Source organism: Ranitomeya variabilis, chromosome 2 (assembly GCF_051348905.1).
Source record: "Ranitomeya variabilis isolate aRanVar5 chromosome 2, aRanVar5.hap1, whole genome shotgun sequence".
Lineage (NCBI taxonomy): Eukaryota > Metazoa > Chordata > Amphibia > Anura > Dendrobatidae > Ranitomeya > Ranitomeya variabilis.
The window spans coordinates 907113561-907138344 of NC_135233.1; the positions used below are offsets into that span (position 1 = coordinate 907113561).

The 24784-nt window shown below is 46.5% G+C and overlaps 1 protein-coding gene across 1 annotated transcript in view; it reads right to left on the minus strand.

The window, feature by feature from the left end:
* FNDC3B (fibronectin type III domain containing 3B) overlaps nt 1-24784 on the minus strand; it is a 489123-nt gene that overhangs the window by 178428 nt on the left and 285911 nt on the right. Inside the window, exons 8-9 of the mRNA XM_077290528.1 lie at nt 11960-12117; nt 7888-7947 (exon numbers count right to left, since the gene is read on the minus strand). Coding sequence (XP_077146643.1) covers nt 7888-7947; nt 11960-12117 — 218 coding nt within the window. The remainder of the gene's footprint in view (nt 1-7887; nt 7948-11959; nt 12118-24784) is intronic.

Consider the following 24784-nt stretch of genomic DNA (forward strand, 5'->3'; position numbering starts at 1 on the left):
CGATCCCTAAACCAGAAGGCTTTCTTGGGAAGTATACAACTGGGAAAATACGTTATTAGTAGGGTTGATTAAATAGCTTCAGATAAGTCCTTATCCGAATAGCTATAGCGCTTCCCAAATAGCTGCATCGGTAACCTGGATACCCGGAGAGCTCCCGATAATCAGCTGTTCGGCTCTGCAGCTGCATGTGTAGCGGCTGTGTGACAGTCACAACACATGTATGGAGAGTCTGTTTGTTGGGCTCTCCATGCATGTGACTGTCAAACAGCCACGACACATGCAGCTGCAGAGCTGAACAGCTATCGGGAGAGCTCCAGGTATCCCGGTTACCGAGGCAGGTATTCGGTAAGCGCTATAACTATTCGGATAGGGACTTATCTGAAGCTATTCAACCTTATTTATCAGTAAACCTCTGACAGTGATAGAGAAACCAGAACAAAAGCTACCATCCCTTTCAAAGAAACAGTGATACTATATCTTCACAGCATAGACAATTGCCTTCAGATGATCCCAAAGGTAAAAGTCTAAGGGGGTCAGATCGGGAGACACTGGTGGCCATTCAACTGGCCCATGAAGACCATCATGATGATGTGTTGCCCTCTTTATGCACTGAAGATGGCACGTTCCCTGAGTTTTTCCAGCAAGATGGTGCACCACCACATTATGGGTGTCAGGTCCGAGCATTCCTACATGAACAGTTTCCTGGAAAAAGGATTGGTCATCGTGGGCCAGTAGAATGGCCACCAAGGTCTCCCGATCTGACCCCCTTAGACTTTTACCTTTGGGGTCATCTGAAGGCAATTGTCTATGCTGTGAAGATAGGAGATGTGCAGCATCTGAAACAACGGATACTGGAAGTCTGTGCTAGAATTTCTTCTACAGTGTTGCTATCAGTGTGTCAAGAGTGGAAGAAGAGGGTTGCATTGATAATCCAACACGATGGGCAGCACTTTGAATACATTTTATAAGTCGTCATAAACTTGCACATAACTCATGAAAGAATAAATTTATGTTAAAACCAAGCACACCATTGTTTTTCTTGTGAAAATCTCAATAAGTTGATGTGTAACATGACCCTCTTCCAATTGGAAAAAAAAGTTGGATCCAAAATAGCTGACTTCAAAATGGCTGCCATGGTCACCTCCATCTTGAAAAGTTTTCCCCATCCCATATACTAATGTGCCACCCACAAACAGGACGCTGATATCACCAACCATTCCCATTCTATTTAGGTGTATCCATATAAATGGCCCACCCTGTGTGTGTATATATATTAATAAAAAATAGGAACAGCACAAAAATTATTTCACTTATCTTCGGGTGCAAGGCCCCCAGGCAACCTGTCCATTGATTGTCCAAAATTTACAAAATTCAAAAAAGTAGGCAGCACTCCATATCATCTGAAAAAATGTGCAGGATTTATTAAACCCACATGTCTGGGCAACGTTTCGGCTCTGAATTAGCTTGAGAAAGGCTGATTCAGAGCCGAAACGTTGCCCTAACGTGTGGGTTTAATAAATCAGATGATATGGAGTGCTGCCTACTTTTTTGAAATATATATATATATATATATATATATATATATATATATATATATATATATATATATATAATATATAATTGCCTAGAATACTACTTCCTGCAATTTGTGCCAACTTCCGTGGCTTTGTCCGGAGCTAATGTCCGGAGCTAATGTCCGGAGCTAATGTCCGGAGATAAGTGACGTCACCAGTGTCCTACACCCAGGCAGAGCACAGGGGCCCCAGGCAGCATATGGGGCCCCAGGCAGAGCACAGTGGCCCCAGGCAGAGCACAGGGGCCCCAGGCAGCATATGGGGCCCCAGGCAGAGCACAGTGGTCCCAGGCAGAGCACAGGGGCCCCAGGCAGGGTATGGGGCCTCAGGCAGAGCACAGGGGCCCCAGGCAGCATATGGGGCCCCAGGCAGAGCACAAGGGCCCCAGGCAGAGCACAGTGGCCCCAGGCAGATCATGGGGCCCCAGGCAGCATATGGGGCCCCAGGCAGAGCACAGGGGCCCCAGGCAGAGCACAGGGGCCCCAGGCAGCATATGGGGCCCCAGGCAGAGCACAGGGGCCCCAGGCAGCATATGGGGCCCCAGGCAGAGCACAGGGGCCCCAGGCAGAGCACAGGGGCCCCAGGCAGAGCACAGGGGCCCCAGGCAGAGCACAGGGGCCCCAGGCAGAGCACAGGGGCCCCAGGCAGAGCACAGGGGCCCCAGGCAGAGCACAGGGGCCCCAGGCAGCATATGGGGCCCCAGGCAGAGCACAGGGGCCCCAGGCAGCATATGGGGCCCCAGGCAGAGCACAGTGGCCCCAGGCAGCATATGGGGCCCCAGGCAGAGCACAGTGGCCCCAGGCAGAACATGGGGCCCCAGGCAGAACATGGGGCCCCAGGCAGAGCACGGGGCCCCAGGCAGAGCACAGGGGCCCCAGGCAGCATATGGGGCCCCAGGCAGAGCACAGGGGCCCCAGGCAGCATATGGGGCCCCAGGCAGAGCACAGTGGTCCCAGGCAGAGCACACACCAAATTGGAGGCCGAGGGGCCCCGCCAACCAAATCGGAGGCCGAGGGGCCCCGCCAACCAAATCGGAGGCCGAGGAGCCCCGCCCACCAAATCGAAGGCCGAGCGGCCCCGCCCACCAAAGCAGAGGCCGAGGGGCCCGGCCCCGCCCACCAAAGCGGAGGCCGAGGGTCCACACCATCCAAATCGGAGGCCGAGGGTCCCCGCCCACCAAATTGGAGGCCGAGGAGCCCCGCCCACCAAATCGAAGGCCGAGCGGCCCCGCCCACCAAAGCAGAGGCCGAGGGGCCCGGCCCCGCCCACCAAATCGGAGGCCGAGGGTCCACACCATCCAAATCGGAGGCCGAGGGTCCCCGCCCACCAAATTGGAGGCCGAGGGTCCCCGCCCACCAAAGCGGAGGCCGAGGGTCCCCGCCCACCAAATCAGAGGCCGAGGGTCCCCGCCCACCAAATCGGAGGCCGAGGGTCCCCGCCCACCAAATCGGAGGCCGAGGGGCCCCGCCAACCAAATCAGAGGCCGAGGGGCCCCGCCAACCAAATCAGAGGCCGAGGGTCCCCGCCAACCAAATCGGAGGCCGAGAGTCCCCGCCCACCAAATCGGAGGATAAGGGGCCCCGCCAACCAAATCGGAGGCCGAGGGGCCCCGCCAACCAAATCGGAGGCCGAGGGGCCCCGCCAACCAAATCGGAGGCCGAGGAGCCCCGCCCAACAAATCGAAGGCCGAGCGGCCCCGCCCACCAAAGCGGAGGCCGAGGGGCCCGGCCCCGCCCACCAAAGCGGAGGCCGAGGGGCCCGACCACCACATCGGAGGCCGAGGGTCCCCGCCCACCAAATCGGAGGCCGAGGGTCCCCGCCCACCAAATCGGAGGCCGAGGGTCCCCGCCCACCAAATCGGAGGCCGAGGGTCCCCGCCCACCAAATCGGAGGCCAAGGGTCCCCGCCCACCAAATCGGAGGCCGAGGGTCCCCGCCCACCAAATCGGAGGCCGAGGGTCCCCGCCCACCAAATCGGAGGCCGAGGGGCCCCGCCCACCAAATCGGAGGCCGAGGGGCCCCGCCCACCAAATCGGAGGCCGAGGGTCCCCGCCCACCAAATCGGAGGCCGAGGGTCCCCGCCCACCAAATCGGAGGCCGAGGGTCCCCGCCCACCAAATCGGAGGCCGAGGGTCCCCGCCCACCAAATCGGAGGCCGAGGGTCCCCGCCCACCACATCGGAGGCCGAGAGTCCCCGCCCACCAAATCGGAGGCCGAGGGGCCCCGCCAACCAAATCGGAGCCCGCCAACCAAATCAGAGGCCGAGGGGCCCTGCCAACCAAATCGGAGGCCGAGGAGCCCCGCCCACCAAATCGAAGGCCGAGCGGCCCCGCCCACCAAAGCGGAGGCCAAGGGGCCCGGCCCCGCCCACCAAAGCGGAGGCCGAGGGGCCCCGCCCACCACATCGGAGGCCGAGGGTCCCCGCCCACCAAATCGGAGGCCGAGGGTCCCCGCCCACCAAATCGGAGGCCGAGGGTCCCCGCCCACCAAATCGGAGGCCGAGGGTCCCCGCCCACCAAATAGAAGGCCGAGCGGCCCCGCCCACCAAAGCGGAGGCAGAGGGACCCCGCCCACCAAATCGGAGGCCGTGGGGCCCCGCCAACCAAATTGGAGGCCGAGGGTCCCGCCCACCAAATTATTCTTACATTTGAATAAATAAAGTATATATGGATTCTAGACTCCCGATTCTTTAGAATCGGGCTGCCATCTAGTATATATATATATATATATATATATATATATATATATATATATATATATATATATATATATATATATATATATATATATATATATATACACACATACATACACACACATACATGCATACATACATACATACACACACACACACACACACACACTGAATCATGGTATGATGGATGGTCCCCACAGCCCCATATATATATATATACAGCAGGGGAAATAAGTATTTGATCTATTGCTGATTTTGCAAGTTTGCCTACTGACAAAGACATTATTATTATAATACATTAATACATGAATAGTTTAGAATTTTAAGAGTAGGTTAATTTTAACATTGATAGAATATCAAAAATAAAATCTAGAAAATCACATTGTATCTAATATATAATTGCCTAGAATACTACTTCCTGCAATTTGTGCCAACTTCCGTGGCTTTGTCCGGAGCTAATGTCCGGAGCTAATGTCCGGAGCTAATGTCCGGAGATAAGTGACGTCACCAGTGTCCTACACCCAGGCAGAGCACAGGGGCCCCAGGCAGCATATGGGGCCCCAGGCAGAGCACAGTGGCCCCAGGCAGAGCACAGGGGCCCCAGGCAGAACATGGGGCCCCAGGCAGAGCACAGGGGCCCCAGGCAGAGCACAGGGGCCCCAGGCAGCATATGGGGCCCCAGGCAGAGCACAGTGGTCCCAGGCAGAGCACAGGGGCCCCAGGCAGCATATGGGGCCCCAGGCAGAGCACAGGGGCCCCAGGCAGCATATGGGGCCCCAGGCAGAGCACAGTGGCCCCAGGCAGAGCACAGGGGCCCCAGGCAGAGCACAGGGGCCCCAGGCAGAGCACAGGGGCCCCAGGCAGAGCACAGGGGCCCCAGGCAGCGCACAGGGGCCCCAGGCAGCCTATGGGGCCCCAGGCAGAGCACAGTGGCCCCAGGCAGAGCACAGGGGCCCCAGGCAGCGTATGGGGCCCCAGGCAGAGCACAGTGGTCCCAGGCAGAGCACAGGGGCCCCAGGCAGTTTATGGGGCCCCAGGCAGAGCACAGTGGCCCCAGGCAGAACATGGGGCCCCAGGCAGAGCACAGGGGCCCCAGGCAGAGCACAGGGGCCCCAGGCAGAGCACAGGGGCCCCAGGCAGAACATGGGGCCCCAGGCAGAGCACAGGGGCCCCAGGCAGAGCACAGGGGCCCCAGGCAGCATATGGGGCCCCAGGCAGAGCACAGTGGCCCCAGGCAGAGCACAGTGGCCCCAGGCAGAACATGGGGCCCCAGGCAGAGCACAGTGGCCCCAGGCAGAGCACAGGGGCCCCAGGCAGAGCACAGGGGCCCCAGGCAGAGCACAGGGGCCCCAGGCAGAGCACAGGGGCCCCAGGCAGAGCACAGGGGCCCCAGGCAGCATATGGGGCCCCAGGCAGAGCACAGGGGCCCCAGGCAGCATATGGGGCCCCAGGCAGAGCACAGTGGCCCCAGACAGAGCACACACCAAATCGGAGGCCGAGGGGCCCCGCCAACCAAATCGGAGGCCGAGGGGCCCCGCCAACCAAATCGGAGGCCGAGGAGCCCCGCCCACCAAATTGAAGGCCGAGTGGCCCCGCCCACCAAAGCGGAGGCCGAGGGGCCCGGCCCCTCCCACCAAATCGGAGGCCGAGGGGCCCCGCCCACCAAATCGAAGGCCGAGCGGCCCCGCCCACCAAATCGGAGGCCGAGGGGCCCCGCCCACCAAATCGGAGGCCGAGTGGCCCCGCCCACCAAATCGGAGGCCGAGGGGCCCCGCCCACCAAATCGAAGGCCGAGCGGCCCCGCCCACCAAATCGAAGGCCGAGCGGCCCCGCCCACCAAAGCGGAGGCAGAGGGACCCCGCCCACCAAATCGGAGGCCGTGGGGCCCCGCCCACCAAATCGGAGGCAGAGGGACCCCGCCCACCAAATCGGAGGCCGAGGGGCCCCGCCCACCAAAGCGGAGGCCGAGGGGCCCCGCCCACCAAAGCGGAGGCCGATGGTCCCCGCCCACCAAATCGGAGGTCGAGGGTCCCCGCCCACCAAATCGGAGGCCGAGGGTCCCCACCCACCAAATCGGAGGCCGGTCCCCGCCCACCAAATCGGAGGCCGAGGGTCCCCACCCACCAAATCGGAGGACGAGGGGCCCCACCAACCAAATCGGAGGCCGAGGAGCCCCGCCCACCAAAAGTAAGTGCGGCCCCAAAAGTAAGTGCGCCCCCGGGTGCAAAAGTAAGTGCGCCCCCGGGTGCAAAAGTAAGTGCGCCCCCGGGTGCAAAAGTAAGTGCGCCTCCGGGTGCAAAAGTAAGTGCGCTCCCGGGTGTAAAAGTAAGTGCGCCCCCGGGTGCAAAAGTAAGTGCGCCCCCGGGTGCAAAAGTAAGTGCGCCCCCGGGTGCAAAAGTAAGTGCGCCCCCGGGTGCAAAAGTAAGCGCGCCCCCGGCCCCGGGTGCAAAAGTAAGCGCGCCCCCCAGTCCCGTGTGTTAAAAGTGCTGCTGTAAAGCTGGTAGCGCTGTTCAAGCACCATGTATTTCCTTCAGGAAATGCCCATCTAATATATAATTGCCTAGAATACTACTTCCTGCAATTTGTGCCAAGAAAGAACATACCAATATACATAGTTATTGATACATATTATTTATTATTTACATTATTGTTCTTAAGCAAAGAACCGTTGTTGTGGCATTTGCCACAACACGCAAAGTTGTTGTCTGATGTCTTTCATCACTCCCCTCATAAGCATGTTCATGGATCCTGTGTAACTGTACCTTAAATAACAAGAATTGTCAAGAGCTGGTGAGTGCAGCCATTTTTTGTTCTTTCTTACTATTATTTATTAATTGTATTATTCTTACATTTGAATAAATAAAGTATATATGGATTCTAGACTCCCGATTCTTTAGAATCGGGCTGCCATCTAGTAAATTATATAAATTTATTTGCATTTTGCAGTGAGAAATAAGCATTTGATCTCGTACCAACCATTAAGAGTTCTGGTTCCTACAGACCAGTTAGACGCTCCTAATCAACTCGTTACCTGCATTAAAAACAGCTGTCTTACATGCAATGTTTTTGGAATTGGAGTTGTAGAGCCAAGACTATAAATGATAGTTATTCTCCAAAAATTGAAAGAAAACTTATACAAAAAAGGGATGAATGAATACGATCACTGATAACATGAGCACACACAGGTATGTCTGTCAGCAGCTGTCTCATAATGAACAGGAGATTTGGACGAGTTATCTGTCTTCAGCTATCTCATAATTTATTAGTATATTAGAAGCTTCAATTAGTGGACATATTTTAACATCCATATGACCGTAAGACAATTGTGTAATCATGGTGTGTATCGGTCACGTACTAAATGCCAATTCAATGCAAAGAAAACTAAATATTCTATTTGCAGAATTAAAAGTACACAATTTTTTGCAGAAAAAAATAGTTGCATTTTCATAATGTTCCAGTTATAGAATACTATTATATTGAACTAAAAAAAAAACATAATAAAAGATTATAAAAAACACGAGGTCATTTATCCTTTTTAACAAAAAATTGCTTCATAATATGACAGACATTGGTATTGTTTTCCCAGCTCAGGTGCTAAAACAACAAGACTATAACTCACCTGACATGATAATCTGTTGCCGGCCTGAGGTCTTTCAAATGACACTCTAATTCTTCTCCACTGCAGAGACAAATTGTATATTGAGAGTGAGAGATAGAAAGGGTGAAGATAATACAGGATTCTGCCCTCAGCTGTGATATCATCATCAATATAAGGGACAGAGTGAACGATCTAGAGCACAGCCATCCGCCTAGCCACAACCTGGAAAGATTTCGAATGCATATATCTTATTGCTATGCAGCCCATAGTTTCCATAAGATTTCAGCATACATTACAAATGTATAAAAAAAAGTACTGTGCAAACGTTTTGGGCAGGCGTGACAAATTATGAAAACTATAATAAATTAGAATTTTTATTGTTCCAATATATTCCACAGCACTTTACTATTCAGAGGGGACATGTACAGACGTTAGAGCAACACAATTCAACAGACACCAAAAGGTGTGAGGGCCCTGCTTGTAAGCTTAAAATCTATGAGGAAAAAGGAGGCAAAAAAGTAAATGATAAAAAGTGCTTGTATCTGTGGTAAGAATGATTTAAACAAATTAAAAGAGTTAGTAGTTTTTTGTATCGATTAACAAAATGCGAAATAATTAAACAAGAGACATGTAAATTAAATCATTATTTGGTGTGACTAGCCTTTGCTTTCAAAAGAGCATTAAAGCATCACTTCCAGGTACACTTGCACACAGTTTTTGAAGGAACTTGGCATAGAGGTTGTTCAAAATTTCTTGGAAAACTGACCACAGATCTTCTATGTAGGCTTGCGCAAACCACTCTGTCTCTTCATGTAATGCCAGATAAACTTGATGATGTTGAGATCAGTCTCTGTGGGCACCATTTCAGCTGTATGTCTAGGGGTCATCCTGCTTCACTCTAACCTGCAGAACCTCATTGTACAACTCTCCAGTTCTTCGCTAACTGTTTTCAGTTGCATTCAAATACTTCACATTTCTTTTCATCAGTCCTAGAGCACCTACTACCATTTGTCTGCACCTCAGTTACTTTGATTTTATCCATATTTGAGTTGCTTTGCTTTGTTTCCATGTGGAAGGCATTGCTTATTAGCCACAACTTGGGTATGGAGACAGACTTCACCAATCAGTAGATAGCTGGGTCCCACTGGTTACTGCTAGATCTAAGGTGATGGCACTGATGGACATCTTCCGATTTCAAAGTGAAAGAAAAGTAGTTGAGTTATGAATATCACAGGATCGATAGACATATTAGTGATATGTAAGTGATGAAAAAAGGGGAAACAAATTTTTCAAATCAACTCAATCTATTCAGCAATATGAGCCCCACACACAGAAATACATGAACTTACACACCTTGGCATTCTATAATGGAGATTATTAATGGTTCTCAGAGGAATGCTCTGCCATCGTGAATGCATTTAAGCATGCAAATCATCAACATGCGCTGCTGGCAGATCCGTATGCAATTTCTGGCCAAAGAAACCCAGTTGTGTTTGATAGGAGACAAGTTCGAAGATGCTGCAGGCCATAATAGTGCATTTAGGCCTCATAGACTGCTCAAAGTAGCATGAAAAACATGCGTCCTGGCGCTGTTGTGTTAAAAAACAGCTTTTGGGACACTTAGTACACAGTTAGTGTACCTTGTATGAAGAGTAGAGGGGTTCAGCTGTCTCACAGTGTTTCAAAAGCGGCCTTGTCAGATTTGAAAAATGACATGTGATCTATTCTGAACTACAAGTGAAATTAGACATCATGTACCAAGCATAAGGTATCAAACAGTGTCTAAACAAGCCACCAACTATGAACATCAGACGTCCAGCTACAGATGTTCCATTGACGTCATGAAAAAACTACTATGGTAAATAGTAAGACGGGCAATGGAGACTGCAACGATGAGTCTCGCTTTTGTCTTGGTTGCAATGATAGCTGGAGATTGGACTGGGGACCACGTGGTCAACACAATAAAGAGAATAAAGAGACCTTTATGACAGAATGTTGAAGTTTCCCAAGAGCAAGTTTCAACACGACAACACAAGGTCGCATGTTGCTCATGCCTGCAGAATCTCCGAACTGGTCTCCCATCTAGCACATCTGAGAGAACATTGATTGGGCTATTACAAAGGGAGCTGATAGCAGAAGATATTAATGATTTGTGTTTCAAGTGTCATTCAGGGTGGTAAAACCTCCCTCAGCCAACAATTAATTACCTCACTGTGTTTCTGCACACCTGGTCAAAATTACCTTTATTGTGAACACTGAAGCAAGTTGAAGATGAAATGATCTCTTAGGCTACTTTCACACATCAGTTTTTTGCAATCAGGCACAATCTGGGTGAATTTTGAAAAAATGGAACCGTTGCGAATTATGAAAAACTGATGCGAAGGATCCGTTTTTTCGCTGGATCTGACTAGCTGATCCGGGGAGAAGGTCCAACTAGCTGATCCAGGAGGGAGGGGGAGGGGGGAGAGAGAGAGAGAGAGAGAGAGAGAGAGAGAGAGAGAGAGAGAGAGAGGGAGACCCAGAATGTTAAACGCATGCTTAGTTTATAAAAACGGAATCCGTTGCCGAATTCCATCATTTGATGGATCTGGAGCCATAGGGTTCCATTATAGCAAACGACGGACGGCGACAGATCCGTCACTGTCCGTTTTTTCAACGGACACAAAAAAACGCTCCTCATTTTACTCCGGCCGCCAGAAAACTAATTTTCGACGGATTCGGCAAAAAACAGATGAAACGTGAGGCCATCCATCGCAATTCGTCGCTAATACAAGTCTATGAGTAAAAAATGGATCCGGAGGCAACTTTTGCCGGATCCCGATACCTTTTTTTCAAAATTCACCGGATTGTGCCTGATGGCAAAAAAATGATGTGTGAAAGCAGCCTTAGGGTAGGTTTCCACGTGCCGGATTACATCAGGATTTGCTGTGGACTGGATGCTGTGTACTGCTGCAGCGTCCAACCAGTAGCATCCAGATGTTACAGCATAGTGGAGGGGATTTTATGAAATTCCGTCTCCACTATGTGCGTACGGCCGCATCCGGCAGACCTGCGTATCCGGACATGTGGCGCGTCTTTACCGTCCGCAACATGTCTATTTATCTCGCGGAAATGCTCCTTCTCCGCAAGATAAATTCCACAGTCAATGAATACTATGCGGTGATTCCGCATGTGCTCAATGAACACATCCGGAATCACCACGCGTACAACAAGGGGCGGCGCTTTGGGCGGAGAGGGGTATCCGCTGCATCCAAAGCGCTGGGTTTCCTGAAGGTGGAAACATACCCTAAAAGGCCTAAAGTTTATGCCGACACATTTCCTTTGTATTTTAGGGAGAAAATGTTACCAGTGGTGCCCAAACTTTTACATGCCACTGTATTGTACCACACTGTATAGATATACACACACATATAAGTATATATATATATATATTCCAGAAAAATGAAGGCAGCACTCCAATAGAAAAAATAAAAGTGGTTTATTGGCCCATGTGCGACGTTTCAGTCCAGGATGTGGACCTTTCTCAAGCTTGAGAAAGGTCCACATCCTGGACGGAAACATCGCACATGGGCCAATAAACCACTTTTATTTTTTCTATTGGAGTGCTGCCTTCATTTTTCTGGACAATAGCACGGGGTTTGGTATATACCTGGAAGGATTTCTTGCACCCTTTGTTTTCTTTTGGTGCTGCATTTTGTTTTCTTTTTCTATCTATCTATCTATCTATCTATCTATCTATATATACACGCACCCGGTGTTATCAAGATGCAGAAAAGTGTAAGCTGAGACATAACTTGGGATCAGTCAGTTGCTTTTGCAATGTTAAGTTTTCTTAATCCACTTAAGCTACTTTCTGAGTAAAAGTTATCAAGATGATGCATTAATGAGACTGGGAGAGCAAAAAAGAGCGATGGAGAGGTTAATGACATTTATGCATGCTTTCATGTCTAAGGCACAGTGAAAGATGTAAAGACAAACCGCATATGGCCACTTCATGTATCATTGCTGTCCATTCTCTCTATTAACACTTAATAAAATGCCTCTATACTGTACACCATACCAAACGGCTCCTGATTCACATGCGGCTTATTACCTGTAAATAATCTTATATTTTCCATCTCTCCCTTTATCGGATAACGCCACCTCATAACTACTGGAATAGGACAGGCCATTACTGGACTTCTCTCCACTTGGATACCCATTGGCAGGTGACCATGATACTAAAGCTGTTCTGGACTGAATATTAGAGACCTGAAATATAGAAGTAAATCAAATCTATGTCCATTATTTTTTACATGATTAAACAATTCACTGTGCTACAAATACATTCACCATTTAAACTTTTCTAACAGTTTCCTCTAAATTAATTTATTTACTCATTTATAGTTACTTTCCACAATTCCTTTTGACAACACAGATTTTTTTTTTTACCAACACAGATTTTCATCACATTTTTACTCCATATGTCAGTCCGATATATGACTGAATAAATTCCACTTATCCACGTATTCCATTATTTTTATTAATTAAATGGTGGAACTTATTTAGTCATATATACATCTAATCAGCTTAAATGCTTGTTTGAATTTGTGGCACAGACAGCAAGGAAGGCTGGATGGGGATTGTGTCACATCCCCCAGGTGGGTTCTCTTCCCATTTTTTCCGATATAAACAGCTTGAGAAAAAACAAAATTTTTTTCTCCTACTTTCTTACTTTTTTCATTTTTAAACCTGAAAAATTAATGAAATAGTTATCAGGCTGAATAAGAATTTCTGTATGCATTTAGTTTGGAATGATTTTGTATTAGACATTGGATGTCACATGTCAGGAGTTCCTTTTTGCGCCTGGTTTTGAAACTTGAATGTATTTAAGCAGTGTAACAACATCATGTCTGTACGTCTTTGTGGTAATTTTCCTGATGAAGGGGTCAGATAGACCTTGAAACGCGTTGAATAAACCACCAGAATTCTTCAATATATCTGAATTTGTATCATTGTGGCAGCACGGATTTAATCCTCAAATTATCCTTTACAAACACACTCATACATGGATGCACAACCACTTGTATACAGTACTTTGAAAGCAGGACCCTTTTCTCAGGCCTAAAAGGATCCTTGCTAGAAGAATGACTAGATTTTCTTTTTACACATTTTTAATGTGCTGTGAGTGTTTTAGTTACCAATTTTTTGTTCTAGCTTCTGCACGTAATTATGGAGAGTGTCATCTTGCCTACACTGCATTTACCACCATTTAGTGATATGCTTTATAGCAGCCATGTGGACCAAACTTTTAGTGAATGGTGGATCTTGTATTATTTATATATAGGTCAGCATTTTATTTCTTAATATAGTAGTTTATGTCAACAAAATGCTGTCAGTACATGTTCCCTTAAAGGGAATCTGTCACCTACTTTTTCGTATATAAGTTTCGGCCACCGCCATCAGGGGCTTATCTACAGCATTCTGTAATGTTGTAGATAAGCCCCTGATGTAACCTGAAAGATAAGAAAAGCCCCTGATGGCGGTGGCCGCAGCTTATATATGAAAAAGTTGGTGACAGATTCCCTTTAACCCCAAGGGTGGTTTGCACGTTAATGACCGGGCCAATTTTTACAATTCTGACCACTGTCCCTTTATGAGGTTATAACTCTGGAACGCTTCAACGGATCCCGGTGATTCTGACATTGTTTTCTCGTGACATATTGTACTTCATGATAGTGATAAAATTTCTTTGATATTACCTGTGTTTATTTGTGAAAAAAACTGAAATTTGGCGAAAATTTTTAAAATTTCGCAATTTTCCAACTTTGAATTTTTATACAATTAAATCACAGACATATGTCACACAAAATACTTAATAAGTAACATTTCCCACATGTCTACTTTACATCAGCACAATTTTGGAACCAATTTTTTTTTTGGGGGGGGGAGTTATAAGGGTTAAAAGTTGACCAGCAATTTCTCATTTTTACAACACCATTTTTTTTTTTAGGGACCACATCTCATTTGAAGTCATTTTGAGAGGTCTATATGATAGAAAATAACCAAGTGTGACACCATTCTAAAAACTGCACCCCTCAAGGTGCTCAAAACCACATTCAAGAAGTTTATTAACCCTTCAGGTGTTTCACAGGAATTTTTGGAATGTTTAAATAAAAATGAACATTTAACTTTTTTTCCACAAAAATTTTTAATTCAGCTCCAATTTGTTTTATTTTACCAAGGGTAACAGGAGAAAATGGACCCCAAAAGTTGTTGTACAATTTGTCCTGAGTACGCTGATACCTCATATGTGGGGGTAAACCACTGTTTGGGCGCATGGCAGAGCTCGGAAGCGAAGGAGCGCCATTTGACTTTTCAATGCAAAATTGACTGGAATTGAGATGGGACGCCATGTTGCGTTTGGAGAGCCCCTGATGTGCCTAAACATTGAAACCCCCCACAAGTGACACTATTTTGGAAAGTAGACCCCCTAAGGAACTCATCTAGATGTGTTGTGAGAGCTTTGAACCCCCAAGTGTTTCAATACAGTTCATAACGCAGAGCCGTGAAAATAAAAAATCCTTTTTTTTTTCCACAAAAATTATTTTTTAGCCCCAGTTTTGTATTTTTCCAAGGATAACAGTTGAAATTAGACCCCAATAGTTGTTTTCCAATTTGTCCTGAGTACGCTGATACCCCATATGTGGGGGGGAACCACCGTTTGAGCGCATGGCAGAGCTCGGAAGGGAAGGAGCGTCATTTGGAATGCAGACTTAGATGGATTGGTCTGCAGGCATCACATAGCGTTTGCAGAGCCCCTAATGTACCTAAACAGTAGAAACTCCCCACAAGTGACCCCATATTGGAAACTAGACCCCACCAAGGAACTTATCTAGATGTGTTGTGAGAACTTTGAACCCCCAAGTGTTTCACTACAGTTTATAACGCAGAGCCGTGAAAATAAAAAATACTTTTTTTTTTTTTCACAAATTTATTTTTTGGCCCCCAGTTTTGTATTTTCCCAAGGGTAACAGGAGAAATTGGACACCAAAAGTTGTTGTCCAATGTGTCCCGAGTACGCTTATACCCCATATGTTGGGGTAAACCCCTGTTTGGGCGCACGGGAGAGCTCAGAAGGGAAGGAGCACTGTTTTACTTTTTCAACGCAGAATTGGCTGGAATTGAGATCGGACGCCATGTCGCGTTTGGAGAGCCCCTGATGTGCCTAGACAATGGAAACCCCCCAATTATAACTGAAACCCTAATCCAAACACATCCCTAACCCTAATCCCAACGGTAACCCTAACCACACTCCTAATCCTGACACACCCCTAACCCTAATCCCAACCCTATTCCCAACCGTAAATGTAATCCAAACCCTAACCCTAACTTTAGCCCCAACCCTAACCCTAATCCTAGCCCTCACCCTTGCCCTAACCATAACCCTAGCCCTAACCCTAACGGGAAAATGGAAATAAATACATTTTTTTTTAATTTTTCGCTAACTAAGGAGGTGATGAAGGGGGGTTTGATTTACTTTTATAGTGGGTTTTTTAGCGGATTTTTATGATTGGCAGCCGTCACACACTGAAAGACGCTTTTTATTGCAAAAAATATTTTTTGCGTTACCACATTTTGAGAGCTATAATTTTTCCATATTTTGGTCCACAGAGTCATGTGAGGTCTTGTTTTTTGCGGGACGAGTTGACGATTTTATTGGTGACATTTTCAGGCACGTGACATTTTTTGATCGCTTTTTATTCTGATGTTTGTGAGGCAGAATGACCAAAAACCAGCTATTCATGAATTTCTTTTGGGGGAGGCATTTATACCGTTCCGAGTTTGGTAAAATGGATAAAGCAGTTCTATTCTTCGGGTCAGTACGATTACAGCGATACCTCATTTATATAAAAAATAATTCGTTTTGCATCGCTTTATTCTGAGGACTATAACTTTTTTATTTTTTCTTTGATGACGCTGTATGGCTGCTCATTTTTTGCGGGACAAGATGACGTTTTCCATGGTTATTTCTATCCGTCTTTTTGATCGCGTGTTATTCCACATTTTGTTTGGCGGTATGATAATAAAGCGCTGTTTTTTGCCTCGGTTTTTTTTGTTTTTTTTTACGGTGTTCACTGAAGGGGTTAACTAGTGGGACAGCTTTATAGTTCGGGTCGCTACGGGCGCGGCTATACTAAATATGTGGACTTTTATTGTTTTTTTTTATTTAGATAAAGAAATGTATTTATAGGAACAATATATATTTTTTTTTTTTTGCATTTTTTGGGGGAATTTTTTTTATTTTTTATTTTTACACGTGAATATTTTTTTTTTAACACTATAACATTGTCCGGGGGGGGGGGGGGGGCATCATGTTATAGTGTAAGATCGCTGATCTGACAGTTTGCACAGCACCCTGTCAGATCGGCGATCTGACGTGCACAGCTCCTCCAGGCTTCCCGGAGCCTGCTTTGAGCAGGCGCTGTGGAGCCACCTCCCTGCAGGACCCGGATGGCGCGGCCATTTTAGATCCGGGCCTGCTGCAGGGAGGAGGAGGTAAGAGACCCTCGGAGCAACGCGATCACATCGCGTTGCTCCGGGGGTCTCAGGGAAGTACGCAGGGAGCCCCCTCCCTGCACGATGCTTCTCTATACCGCCGGAACACTGCGATCATGTTTGATCGCAGTGTGTCGGGGGTGGTCCGTGACCGCTCCTGGCACATAGTGCCGGATGTCAGCTGCGATAGTCAGCTGACACCCGGCCGCGCTCCCCCCATGAGTGCCGCCGATCGCTATGATGTACTATCCCGTCAGATAGGGCCAGGTCACCTCGACGGGACAGTATGTCTAAGGTCAGAGAGGGGTTAAAGAGAACCTCTGTCAGCACGATTTTGTAATGTAAAGTTATGGCTGTAATGGTGCTGTAATACTGATTAAATTGATACATTTGGTGAAGAAATCTACTTTGTGGTTGTTCTGTAATCTCCATTTGTAGTTTTCTCAGAGAATTCGGGTGGACTGAAGCCAACCACAATTTCTCGATTTTTGTCCTCTTTTTGTAGACTCCTAAAGAGGCCCAAGATTTAGATATTCTATGTCTCCTATTGTTCCATATAAATCTCATTATGCATGCTTGGAGAGCCCTAAATTCCCTTAAGGGAACTATAATAGGAAGGGTCTCAAAATAATATAGCAATTTAGGAACAAGGGTCATTTTCAAAATGAAGGACTGGACGATTTAGCCAATAGCCTTTTCAGATTCCTAAAAAGGGCAGGGAAGTTGTGGAAAAAATGTTTTTTGGAAGATGAACTCAGGCTAACCCACAAATATTTTATAGCATCAGTCTTCCAGCCAAATTTATAGTTCAACTTGAGGTGATCTAGCTCCTCATAGAGAATGTTCAATGGCAAAGCTACCATGGGTCTGTGTCTATTTTGCAGTGCACCTTGATGTAAGTTTATAGTACTTTTTATGAAATATATTTGACAGCAATTTCTATTATAAAGCCCACACTTTAAAACTATGTGCACACGTTGCGGATTTACTGCGGATCCGCAGAGTTTTTCCGCACAGAAACACTGCAGAACCGCATGTGACTTACAGTACAATGTTAATCAATGGGAAAATAAAAATGCTGTGCTAATGGTGCGGAAAATACCGCACGGAATCTGCAGCGGATTAAAAAAAGGACCATGTCAATTCTTTGTGCGTTTCTGCACCCATTCCATTATAGGAAAAACGCATGAAATCCATACAAAATCTGCAGCAAATCCGCAGGAAAAACGCACTAAATCTGCATAAAAACGCACAGATTTTGACCTACGTTTTCTGCTAAGAGATGCAGAATCCGCACGGAAAATTCCACAGGCAAATCCGCAACATGCGCACATAGCCTAAATATCCAAAAGGCAGTTAGTATAAAATTTGTCAAAGATTTTTCCATGCTGAAAGTTGCACATACATTGGTCTGTTCTGATACAAACCATACTTTGGTTTCACATCAAACTCCTGCATAGAGATCATATTAGAATATTGTGCACAAAGCGTAAAGCATGTAATGGCAACACACATGGTTAATCTTCACTTGAAATACAAAAGCCACGTGGATTCATGCTGAAGCAAATATATTATTCTACATATTTGGCGAAGTGCAATAGGAAAACATGGAAGGTAAAATAATCCCCATGAACATCTCTCTACTCCAGACTCGAGAGGAGGTGCGCACTTTAAAAGTCATCTTAGGTCCATTAATAAAGTGATTATAGAGGCATGAATTATTTATATAGAGAAAATACAGATGATGTCTAATAAGAGAAGCAGTAAACACAGAGCCGCTTCTCGATAGGAAAGACGAAAGTAAACAAAGGATTGCTGAAAGATTTAATTGGTTTGACGTCTTGTTTACGTACAAAGCAAAACTCAACATATCTCCCCAATTATGTCCCATTTACTTTTACAATCAGCTTAGCCCACTGCAGTTAAAAATATCTCTGGCTAATAAGACTAAAAGTTCATAAGAGAATATAAAAACAAACAAAAAAGTGTCATTACACTATGCAAAATCATAATTTGACCGAGTGTACCCGTCTTACAGTTTATAGATAAAAAAAAAGTCCTTAAAATGTTTTAACCAATTGAGCAAATACATTGTCTCACTTTCAATTTCTCTTAAAGTGGTTTTCTGAGCTTAAAAAATTCTGAATTTCTCATATGTTCGAGTAGTAAGTAAACCCATACTCATCTGTTACATCCCCTGCCGCTCCTGTGCTGCCCAGTAAGAGATCCCCCGCTTGTCCCTGTTTGCATTGCAGTGGGCATGACATGTTGTACTCATGATAGAAGAAGCCACTCACTGGTCATTTCGGCAGAGTCCTTAAGTACAGCTACATGTGGGTATGGACCATCATTGCCAAAGATGACACTTTAAAGGGGCAATAGGACAGTGGTGCTCAGGCAGTGAGCAATTTAAGAGGTTTTCCTTATTTATTTTGAGCCATTAATTTTACAGCGCTTTACAGACCTCATCACTGTCTCCACTGGGCCTCACAATCTAAGTTCCTATCAGTATGTCTTTGGAGTGTGAGAGGAAGCTGGAGAACCCAGAGGAAAACCATGCGAACAGTGGGAGAACATACAAACTCCTTGGAGATGTTGTCCTTGGTGGGATTCGAACCCAGAACCCCAGCACTTCAAAGCTAACCAATGAGCCACCATGCAAGGAAACGGTCATGTGGTACATGCAGTGTGATCTGTGGACAGCATGGTGAGAAGGAGAGGTGAATGAGAATTGTATATAGGTTTGTTGCAAAAGTTTCAGTATAACTTGTAATATATTTATTGTGATCCCTGGTGTTTATATGTATGGCAGGCCAGAGGGCGGTCCTACTCAGTGACAGACAGATCTCTGCATGCACAGTCATACAGAGAAGACGGACAGTCACTGAATAGCACAGCCTACTGACTGCATGTGAATAATGAAACTTTCCCCATAAAAATGTACATTAATCTGATCAGCTCCCCCTGCTCTATATCATTCTGCCTGCAAATCAGACACTTTTTTCACATGACAGGTTGCCTCACACTGCAGACTTAAGAATCCCCCAGCACAAGCATTGTGCTCGATTAGCCAGCCATTAGCCATTGTGAGGGATTAGCCAATTTCTGAGCCGTTAACGGTTCCCAACTAGTGGGCGTGGTCTCGCTCCATACACTTGTATAGAGCAAGGTAGCACCCATTAGTCGAGTTAATGCCATTAGTATGCATAACTAATATGCTCCTGGCTCAAAAATAAAATCGGTGAATCCCCGCTGTGCACAGTGCGTGTGCTGGGGGGATTCATAAGTCTGCAGTCATACAGTGTGACTGCAGACTTATAGATTTGGACCGGACAACCCCTTTAAGGCCTCAAAATTTGTTTTTATTATATACACTAGCAAAGGGGTCAACAGTAAAAATAAAGAAAGTTTACAAGTAGAATAACTTTATAACTATGTTACCTTCAGCAGCATTTGCTTTCTGGAGGCGGTATGATGGTGTGAGGCTGTCTAAGGATAACCTTAATAGAGATCATATTAGGGTAAAAAACAGCAATTCTAGCAGACAACTATCAGCCTCTGCAGCACATGACTTCTTATAGGCAACTGGTGCCATTGGCCAAGATGGTGAGTAGAGGACGATGCAGATGAGAAGCTAATAGAACAGCAGTAAAGATTGATCTTCTGTAGCAACAAAATAATTGTCCACATCCAATTGAAATCAAATGCATAACTCTGATAGGTATGGCAAGCAGTCATCTATGAATACTGAAACAATGGATAAGTGCACTACCACTATTCTCCTACGGCCCTGTTCGGTTCATGATAAGAGCTTCCGCTTGCTCTATATGCTGAGAAAAACTATCAAAGCTATCAATTGAAGCCACTTTGTGACACTCATCATCTAAAACCTCCCATTTGTAAAGACATGAACAGAGATTTATGTCCTCCTGTGGTATGTGGTAGATCAGTCCACTATGCTAATCCATACTTTATGGTATATTTAAGTAGGTATTAGCTCTATGGAGGGCACTTTCAGCTTCACTCGAGTTATTGGAACACTATTGGCAGTCTTAAAGGGAACCTGTCACCCCCAAAATCGATGGTGAGGTAAGCCCACCGTCATCAGGGGCTTATCTACAGCATTCTTTAATGCTGTAGATAAGCCCCCGATGTTACCTAAAAGAGGAGAAAGAGGTTAGATTATACTCACCCAGGGGCTGTCCCGCTGCGGTCCGGGTCCGATGGGTGTCTCAGGTCCGGTCCGGAGCCTCCCATCTTCATTCCATGACATCCTCTTCTGGTCTTCACGCCACGGCTGCGGCGCAGGCGTACTTTGTCTGCCCTGTTGTGGGCAGAGCAAAGTACTGCAGTGCGCAGGTGCCGGGCCTCTTTGACCTGTCCCAGCGCCTGCGCACTGCAGTACTTTGCTCTGCCCTCAGCAGGGCAGACAAAGTACGACTGTGCGGCAGCTGCGGCGTGAAGACCAGAAGAGGACGTCATGGAATGAAGATGGGAGGCTCCGGACCGGACCTGAGACACCCATCGGACCCGGACCACAGCGGGACCGCCCCTGGGTGAGTATAATCTAACCTCTTTTTCTCCTCTTTTAGGTAATATCGGGGGCTTATCTATAGCATTACAGAATGCTGTAGATAAGCCCCTGATGACGGTGGGCTTACCTCACCATCTATTTTGGAGGTGACAGGTTCCCTTTAATATACACACCGGAAGACCTTACCTTACTGCTACCCTGAAAGGCTACAAATAGGGACTGATTCTTCCTCCACTGACTGGTTATGGACATATATTCCAACATTGACCTCCTCACATCTAAGCTATGGAATCTTTCCTCACCTGGATTCCTAGGGCTATTACAAGAGGAGGGCAAAATAATTTTTTGGCTCCTATGAAACTTAAGAGCTACTTTGGGAAGATAAGCTGGGCCAGGTCTTAGTACAGCCCTATCTTCATATATCTGCGTATAGGCAGGGCATACGGACAGGGCCCATATATTGCTTACCCTGAGGGCCGAAGTCAGAGCCACTAATATAATAGTCTTTAGCGTGATGAACTCGACAGATAAATCCTGTAGGGGCTCAAACGGGCCTTTAATTAGTTCCTCTAGTACTAGATTTAGATCCCATGGTGGAATTTTCGAGATTATAACTGGTCTGGACCTACCCACAGGATTTTATAAATTGAGACACCCATCTATTTGCTGCCAGATTAAAGTTATGTAAGGCGCCCAAGGCCGAGACTGGTACCTTGAGGGAGTTAGTTGCTAACCCCAGCTCAAGTCTTGACTGCAGGAACTTTAGAATGGATCCTACTGGAGCCTTATCCCCTAGAGCAGTGGTCCGCAACCTTTCTGACCTTGAGAGCCACATTCAGCTTAGAGAGAGGGTCGCGAGCCACATTCAGCACTGAGAGAGGGTTGTGAGCCACATCCAGCTTCCACCCCCTTCAAAGTAGGGTCAACCAAAGCCCCCATCACAGATATAATGATAACCAAAGCTTTTTCACAGAAATCACTCCAGAGCAGTAGACTGAGATCCAGGGCTTCCCACAATGTCCCCATTCAGTATTCTCCCAGCAAGGACTCTCAACACACTGTCACATCCAGCTTTGAGCACCTCCTCTAACAGGTAGTACCATCCTCCAGCATACCATACCTAAAACATCTTTAAACCCCTAAGACCAGTAAATGTGCATCCAGATCTGCACTTCTGTGCAGGGCTACTCACAAAATTCACCATTTTGAGATGTGCTCTTCATACCTGTTTCCTAGACCGGGACCTAATGCAACAAGTTGGCAGACAGTCGCGAGCCACAATTCATGGGGCCGCGAGCCACATGTGGCTCCCGAGCTACAGGTTGGGGAGCCCTACCCTAGAGGCTGCCCTGAAAATTCCATAAGATTCTTCCATGCCTGCTGTAAATTGTTGATATTTGTTTCCTACCTTTTTAACAGGGTGGAGACTAACCCTGGTGAGAAACCTTTCTGACTCCGTAATGCCCACTCAAATTTCATGTTGCTAGATGAAAACCCTTCACTTGAAACTGGAATACTGGCCCCTTTTTCAGAACGTCTGGGATCTCCGGTAGGATCCATGAATCTGACAATGACATTAACATTAGAAGGAAAAACCATGGTATCTTTGGCCTGATCTTCCTCACGACAGTTGGAATCATCGCTATTGGAGGGAAGGCATAGTCAATCCTGAATTTCCAGGGAATCTGAAGAGCATCTACAGCAAATCGTTTTTCCTTTCACCATAATGTGTAGACACGGGGGATGTCGGCAGGTGCCCCCGGTACGCTAGCCGGAACAGCATGAACCAGGGATTGTGGGATTGTCACGCCGAAAGCCCACTCTCCCTTTAAACATGGGCAAAACGCTACTCAAACAACACAGGGTGAGGGTTTAACAGTGTGGCAAAACTTTACTGAACCACAAAACTGGCAGATAACACGTACAACTGTCCCAGCTAAATACCCCAAGATGGTGCACATTACAGAGTCCCACCCTTCCGCTAACTCGTCAGGATAATGGCAGCTGTTACTTCAGACCTTCTAGGGTCGACTACCCCACCTGTGGCACACACACACAGAGAGGATGTAACACAAGCGTAGGAAGATAGCAGTCCATTCAGATACAAGGGCCAGTTGACTGGAGGGTCACACAGACACACACACACAGAGGCAACAACAAGCTTAGGAAGATGACAGTCCATTCAGGTTCAAGGCCAGTTGACCTGTGAGTCACAACCTGGCTTCATCATCCAGGGTCAGTTACCCCACCTGTGACACGCTAACAGAGGATGTAACGAAAAGCGTAGGAAGATAACAGTCCGATTAAGGTAAAAGGGTCAGTTGACCTAAGGGTCACAACCTGGCTTTTAAGCACATCTCCATGGAGCTAGATGACCAGCAGGTCTCAATCCTGGCTTTCTTCAAATCCCATCCATGGTTCAGTGATGGTCAGTGGAGCAGATCTGTATACTTCCAGCCGAGGCCAAGGTCCCCTAAGCCGGTATTCTGTAGAATGATAGGTCCGTGTCCCTCGTGATGGAGTACATGATGTCTTGACTGCTGTGCTGTCTCTGGTCCTTTGGATGTCTTGGCTGAATGTCTGTCTCTCAGTCTCTGTCTTGCTATACAGAGGCATACAACATATCTTAATAGTTAATTAGTGGCCTTTATTCAGTATTTACATAAAGGGTAAGAATGGAGATTAATCAAGTCTATTTACAGTTTTTCCTCCTCTGTGTTTGAAGTCAACAAACTATCTTGCCTACACAATGCATAATTAGCATATCAGTAAACATCACTAGTCATCAAGGATCAGAGCACAATATGTTATATCAAATGTCAACTTACAAGTCAATATTATAGACTTAGGCCATGTGCACACGTTCAGTATTTTTCGCGTTTTTTTCGCTATAAAAACGTGATAAAAACGCGAAAAAAACGCTAACATAAGCCTCCTATTATTTACAGTGTATTCCGCATTTCTTGTGCAAATGTTGCATTTTTTTCCGCGAAAAAAATCGCATCGCGGAAAAAAAAGCAACATGTTCATTAAAAATGCGGAATTGCGGGGATTCCGCACACCTAGGAGTGCATTGATCTGTATACTTTCCGCACAGGACTGTGCACACCATGCGGGAAGTAAGCAGATTATGTGCGGTTGGTACCCAGGGTGGAGGAGAGGAGACTCTCCTCCACGGACTGGGCACCATATAATTGGTCAAAAAAAAAAGAATTAAAATAAAAAATAGTGATATACTCACCTTCGATGTCTTCCCGCCTCTCAGGTGCATGCTGCCGCTTCGGTTCCTCTAGCTGGTGTGCGGTGAAGGACCTGCGATGATGTCGCGGTCCTGTGATTGGTCGCGAGACCGGTCATGTGACCGCAACGTCATGGAAGGTCCTGCGCACACACACCAGCTATAGGAACGGACGCCTCTGAGGAGATCAGCTGTCTGCAGGTGAGTATAAGCATTTTTTTATTTTTTTTATTATTTTTAAACATTCTATCTTTTACTATAGATGCTGCATAAGCAGCATCTATAGTAAAAAGTTGGTCACACTTGTCAAACAGTATGTTTGACAAGTGTGACCAACTTGTCAGTCAGTTTTCCAAGCAATGCTACAGATCGCTTGGAAAACTTTAGCGTTCTGCAAGCTAATTACGCTTGCAGAATGCTAAAAAAAACCGCGAAAAAAACGGAAAAAAAACGCAAAAAAAAAAATGCAGATTTCTTGCAGAAAATTTCTGGTTTTCTTCAGGAAATTTCTGCAAGAAATCCGGACGTGTGCACATACCCTTACACAAACAGCCAGAAAGAAATTCTTAAATTAAAGTCAACATATAGATAACATTGTATTCTTTCTG